Source organism: Lissotriton helveticus, chromosome 10 (genome assembly GCF_964261635.1).
Source record: "Lissotriton helveticus chromosome 10, aLisHel1.1, whole genome shotgun sequence".
Taxonomy (NCBI): Eukaryota; Metazoa; Chordata; class Amphibia; order Caudata; family Salamandridae; genus Lissotriton; species Lissotriton helveticus.
In genome coordinates, this window is record NC_136071.1 from 1,005,414,368 (window position 1) to 1,005,420,030 (window position 5,663).

Consider the following 5,663-nt stretch of genomic DNA (forward strand, 5'->3'; position numbering starts at 1 on the left):
GAATTTTGCAATACAAACAGAATCTGGATTTTCAACAACCTTAAGCTCAGGCCACTTTGAAAAATGATCGATTACCACAATTATGTATAACTGTTCTGTTTGCTCAAGGATGGGACCAATAATGTTCACACCAATCTTCTCCCAAGGGATTGATGGGCATGCGATGGGATGGAGTGGTGCCCTGAAAGTGACCTGTGTCTTATCAGAGCTCATGCATTGTGTGCAATCCCGTACAATCTTTTCTACAACCAAGCTGAAACCTGGCCACCAGTAGTAGTTTTTAATTCTGCACTTGGTTTTACCTATGCCTAAATGTCCTTCGTGACACAGGTTAAGTATTCTCCTTCTTAAACTGCTAGGGGCAACAACCCTATCTCCCCTTGTTAACAAACTGTTTTCAAGCGACAAATAATCTTTCACTTCCCAGAAGTGCCTCAAAGAGTCAGTCAGCTTGTTTTTGCATGTCCATCCCTCACTTAGCATTCTGATGACTTCTTTTACTGTGGCGTCTTTGTCCTGTTCATTTATCCATTCCTCACTTGAAATACCATCAAATTTTTCATTTATGCTGGCTATGTATGACTCTTCGATCTCCCCTGGTTTGTCTTGGTCACCTGACTCCACTGGCATTCTGCTTAAGAAGTCCGCCACCACATTTTTAACTCCTGGGACATTGTATTTTGCAGTTATAATCAAACAGTCGCACAGATAGTCTAGCTAGCATTGGAGAAGCTGCATTGAGTGCCTTCGTGGTGAACACTTTAGTCAAGGGTTTGTGATCGGTACACAGGGCAACTTGCTTTCCCCACACAAATTGTCTAAAGTGATCCAGGGCCCATACACATGCCAATGCCTCCCGCTCTATGACTGAAAATGTTTCCTCTGTGGGGGTCAAAGAGCATGAAGCAAAGGCTATAGTGCATTGCTCACCTTTAGCGTTTTTCTGGGTGAGAACCACCCCCAACCCTTTACAACTTACATCTGTGGTTACGATATTTTCCATTAAAGGATCAAAACCTTGTAAGGGCAAGGCTGTGCACAATTCCTTTTTTAGTGTGATGAATGCCTGTTGACACACCTCTGTCCATTCAAACTTGTTTTTCATTTTTAGAAGTTGTCTCAGTTCATGTGTTTTGCTCGAAACGTTCATTATGAATTTCGCATAAAATTCACTCAGCCCCAGGAATGATCTCACTTTGTTCCTGTTACTGGGTACTGGTGAATCCTCAATAGCATTCAGAAGTTCTTTTTTTGGACTAATACCCTCACCGGTGATTTCGTGACCAAGGTAGCTTACGGATTTGCATGCAAACTTGCACTTTTCATGTTCAGCAGTTAACCCCTTATTATCCAAAATTTCCAGGACTTGCTTGACTTTTGAATCGTGATATTCTCTGGTTTTCCCCATTACGAGGATATCATCCTGAAAAATCAGTATGCCAGGTACCCCATCGAAGATGTTATGCATTAGTCTTTGGAACATCGCGGCAGCAGATGCCAGCCCAAAGGGTACTCTGGTGAATCTGAAACACCCAAAGGGAGTTATGAAGGTTGTTCGCTTTCTGCTGTCACGATGTAATGGTACCTGGTGGTATGCTGACTTCAAGTCTATAGTAGTGAATCACCTTATTCCTTTAGTTGTGGTAAGCATCTTGCCTATCTTAGGGAGAGGAAATTGCTCTATGACAATATTGCTGTTGAGGTCGCGCAGGTCAATGCTCAACCTCAACTTTCCATTGGGTCACTTGGCTACGACCACAGGTGCAACTCACTCAGAAGCTTCAATTTCTTCAATGATGCAGTCTTTTAACAACTTGTTCAGTTGAGCCTTCAGCTCGTTTTTGATGGAGAAAGGCATGTTTCTAGCTTTATGCACTACTGGGAATGCGTCTGGTTTCATGATGATCCTGTGTTGGTACCTTTTAAGAGCTCCGATTCCTCTACTAAATACTTTGAGATATTTTTTTAACATTAAATCGCCCAAGTTGTCATTTTCATGGACTACAAGGACTGGGTCTGGCTGGCTGGGATCAAGAATTATGCCCAGGTTACCTTGATCCATCCAACCCAGTACTGAGGGACCAACCTTAGATATATAGAATTTCCCTTTGGCTACTCTTCCCTTGAATTCAAAGTCTAGTCCTCTGAAACCACAAACATTGATGGGCTCACCTGTAAATGACTTGATGTTGATGTCTGCTTTATTTAGATGACCACTAATGCTGGGTCTGAATTTCTCCTCCCAGACCTTGTTGTTAACTACTGTGTACGGCGAACCTGAATCAGCAACTATACTGATGTCAACTCCCCCTATGTTCATCTCGCAGACTTTTTTTTGTGTTGTGTTGACGTCGCTGATTTTATCCACTTCTTCGTCCTCTATGTGGAGCACGAACATGTTGACTTTGTCTTCATCTGAAGTTCCTTGGTAGGTTGCTTCATCCTCATCCACCACATTCACGTGACGTGTATTTTTCCTTCTGCATGCCCTCTGAAGGTGTCCGACTACTCCACAATTGGAACATCTTACTCCACAACAAGGGCATTTAGTGTCATCAGCCATATGTGAGGTACTACCACATCCCTCGCAGCGTCTCTTGTTTCCACTCACAGGTTGATTGTACCAATTTTTTGGACCTTTGTTGTTCCATGACTGTTTTGGGTACTTTTTGGTTTCCGTTATCTTGTTCACAGTGTCCGCCTCCTTCTTCTCTATGTTCTCATTTAGCACAGCTTTTGCACAACGACCTGTGAGTTCTGCTTTAGTGGCGATGTCTCTTATGTTTTGTAAGGGGTATTCGCCTTTTGCCCATTAATTGTCTTGTATATTTTCGTTGGACCCCTGCATTACTATTTGGTCTCTGATAAACTCATCATGAAAATCCCCGAAGCGACAATTTATGGCCAGATGTTTTAAGGCTGAATCATATTCTTCGATGGTTTCTTCCTTGCCCAGCTTCCGGTGGAAGAATTTATACCTGTCAACTCCCACACAAACTGTGGGTTTGTAATAAGAATTGAGGTCGTCGATAGCATTTTCAAAAACATCCTTCTCACCTTCATCTCTGGTTTTATTGTTGATACCTTTTATATACAGCCAGCACCCAAACAGTGCAATAATATTTTATACTTCTTCTCTGCTTTGAATTCCTCATCATCGTCGAAATTGGAGATATAATTCAAGAAATATTCTCTCCACTCTTCCCAAGGTAGTAAGGATTCACCCCTTGTGGGTATGAAATGCCTGTGGAGGCGACAGATTCCACAAGTGCCCTGCAGCCATTACTGTTCAATTTTTATATATGATTTATCAAACTGTTCTTTATTACCCTTGAGAGATGAGTGTCTGAGGAGTGAACTTCCGAATCAGTTTGTTAGGTGATGCTATGTTTGAAGCTGGATAGAGATGTGGTGTCCTTCTACAAAATTATTATTATTTTTTTTGCTATAATTACTGTCACACTGTGGATAGGCACAAAATCTTATCCAAAAAATCAATTACACACAGAACCTGAATGCGCTTTTGCCCATTTGCTGTGCGCGTATGCTTCGCTTGACCTCCCAATATTCTTATCCTGCGCTACTGCTTCAAGAGTGCCTTCCGATCTCAAAACTTAAATCCAAGATGGCAGCACGTAAGCGTGCTATGCGTCTGAGCCTCAAGCTAGAACGCCAACCTCCATTATAGATTCCATTCTCTTCAGCGTCAACGTTGTTGCATCATAGCAATTTACTTCTCCTTCTCAGCTGTTGTTGCGATGTACTGCTGACAGCTGGTTTCCATTTAGTTCGTTGAACTGCCACTGCTGCAGACAAGCATTTCGTTCCGTTAGGATGCTCCCCTTCAACCTTAATTTCAGTTATTTCTCAAGAGCGTTAATACTTTTCCATACTCTTATTCGCTTCTGGTTGCTATTTCTATAAACTTTCTTATAGTCATTTAGTGTTTCCTCAGAGTTAATATTATTGATTTTGAAGCGATTTATTCAATAATAGTTTCTGCAGAAATATGGCTTTCGTTTAATAATTTACTCGACTGACCTTAAGTTTGCTTTACATTTTTTTTTTTAAAGTTCTTACTTCTGGCGCTGTGTTCTTATATTTTTTAACTCCTTCTCAATTCATTCTCCATAAATGCTTGTGTTGCTTATAATATTTTCAGCAGTTTTTTTTCATTAAAATATTCTTTTTCCCTCCGCGTGGATTCCGGTGTTGGTCCTCGTCGCCAAATTTGTAATGCTTCAGATGAGACTTGTTGTTGAAATGAAAGATCTTTATTACCAAGACCAACACAGACTCCGCGGATGCAGAGCGTACGGAAAACAGCCGCCGTATCTGTCATCAGCTGTCAACAGTCAAAGGCCAGCTGACAGCTCATAACTGATGGTTGCAGTACGGTGTCTGTGCAGGGACCCAGGAATGCAACCCAACATATGGTGTCCTCGAAGGGACACTTAGCATAATCGTAACAGAAAGTCAATTGATTAATTTACAGACATTCTGTGCTCTGTCTGGAAAAAGGAATCTGCTTCCAGAAATATGTGACTTTGTCAAAGGATTCAACCTTCCGTACAGCAGTATCTTGTAGAGTTTCTAACATAGCACATGTTCAAATAAGAAGGGGACTAACGGCGGGGAGCTGTCTGAACACATTGATTTGGTAGCCAATTAGGTGGTAACTACCCACCTCGATTGGGACAGTGATGCATTTGATCATCAAGCCCTCTCACTCCCAATGAATATCTAGTACATCCATCAGTTGTTGGCTTAGCTACTTAAGGAAAGACAAGAAAGGAGCATATACTTCATGTAAAGGGATAAAGATTCTTCAACACATGTCCCCCCATTTCACGTCTTGTACTAAGGCATTTCATCTGATCAAAGCTGCAAGGTGCTTGATGGGGAGAGAATATAAACTTTAAAGTAAGCATCCTTGCCATACTGCCTTAGAAAAGGAGAGGAGAGACACTTAATCCAGACTCTGGTCCATGTAACCTTACAAAGGATTTGGACAAAGCCAGAAAATGAAGCCCGAAATTCATCTAGTGAAGCACCTAGAAGAGAAAACTCAATTTGTAGAATCACATTCCTTCTAAAATCAGAGTACTGGGACCAGAGCACTCAAATGCCTGTATCAATGTAATTAGCAGCTGCCTAATACTGTTCTTCATGCCACATTCAGGCATTAGGCCAATGTGGTCCATGTGAATCGGAAAAGTGATAATCCACCTTACGCTACTTGTCAACACACGGACAAAGATATTAATCCTGATGTTACTATTGATGTTAAAACTGCAATTTCCATCTTTATGGCTGCCTATCATACAAAGGATCATACCCAAACTCCCCTTCTTACTCCTCTTCTTGAAAACAATGTCGTCCTCAAAGAGCAATAACAGATGACAACTGTGTACTATGAAAGGGCCACACTGCAACATATGAGCACTGTAGAAAATGTTATGGAATAAACTAAAATGAACAGAAGAAAGTGTTGATTGATATTGTAATATTAAACTTGAAACAAGTAATAGGATGACCTTGCATTTAATATCTTGATAGTCAGTATATCTACGCTTATAACAAATCATTAGGAAGTAGAGTAAGATGAGATGTATCATAGTATTCTTTCATTCATGATCCCCAATCTGTCATTATTTCTAGAC

The 5,663-nt window shown here is 41.0% G+C and overlaps 1 protein-coding gene across 1 annotated transcript; it reads right to left on the minus strand.

The window, feature by feature from the left end:
• Positions 1-861: 861 nt before the first annotated feature.
• On the minus strand, positions 862-1,408 carry LOC144784162 (uncharacterized). The gene is made up of 2 exons (XM_078662836.1): positions 980-1,408; positions 862-882 (listed from the first exon to the last, which is right to left on the minus strand). Exons 1-2 carry the CDS (start codon positions 1,406-1,408, stop codon positions 862-864), a joined length of 450 nt encoding a protein of 149 aa, XP_078518962.1.
• Between the last annotated feature and the right edge of the window lie 4,255 nt (positions 1,409-5,663).

Excerpts from the sequence above, each read along its gene's own strand:
- LOC144784162 (XM_078662836.1), bottom strand. The coding sequence starts at position 1,408 with ATGGGGAAAACCAGAGAATATCACGATTCAAAAGTCAAGCAAGTCCTG. Across the intron at positions 883-979 it reads AAAATATCGTAACCACAGAT|AGGAAACATTTTCAGTCATA; the intron begins GTAAGTTGTAAA and ends TGACCCCCACAG.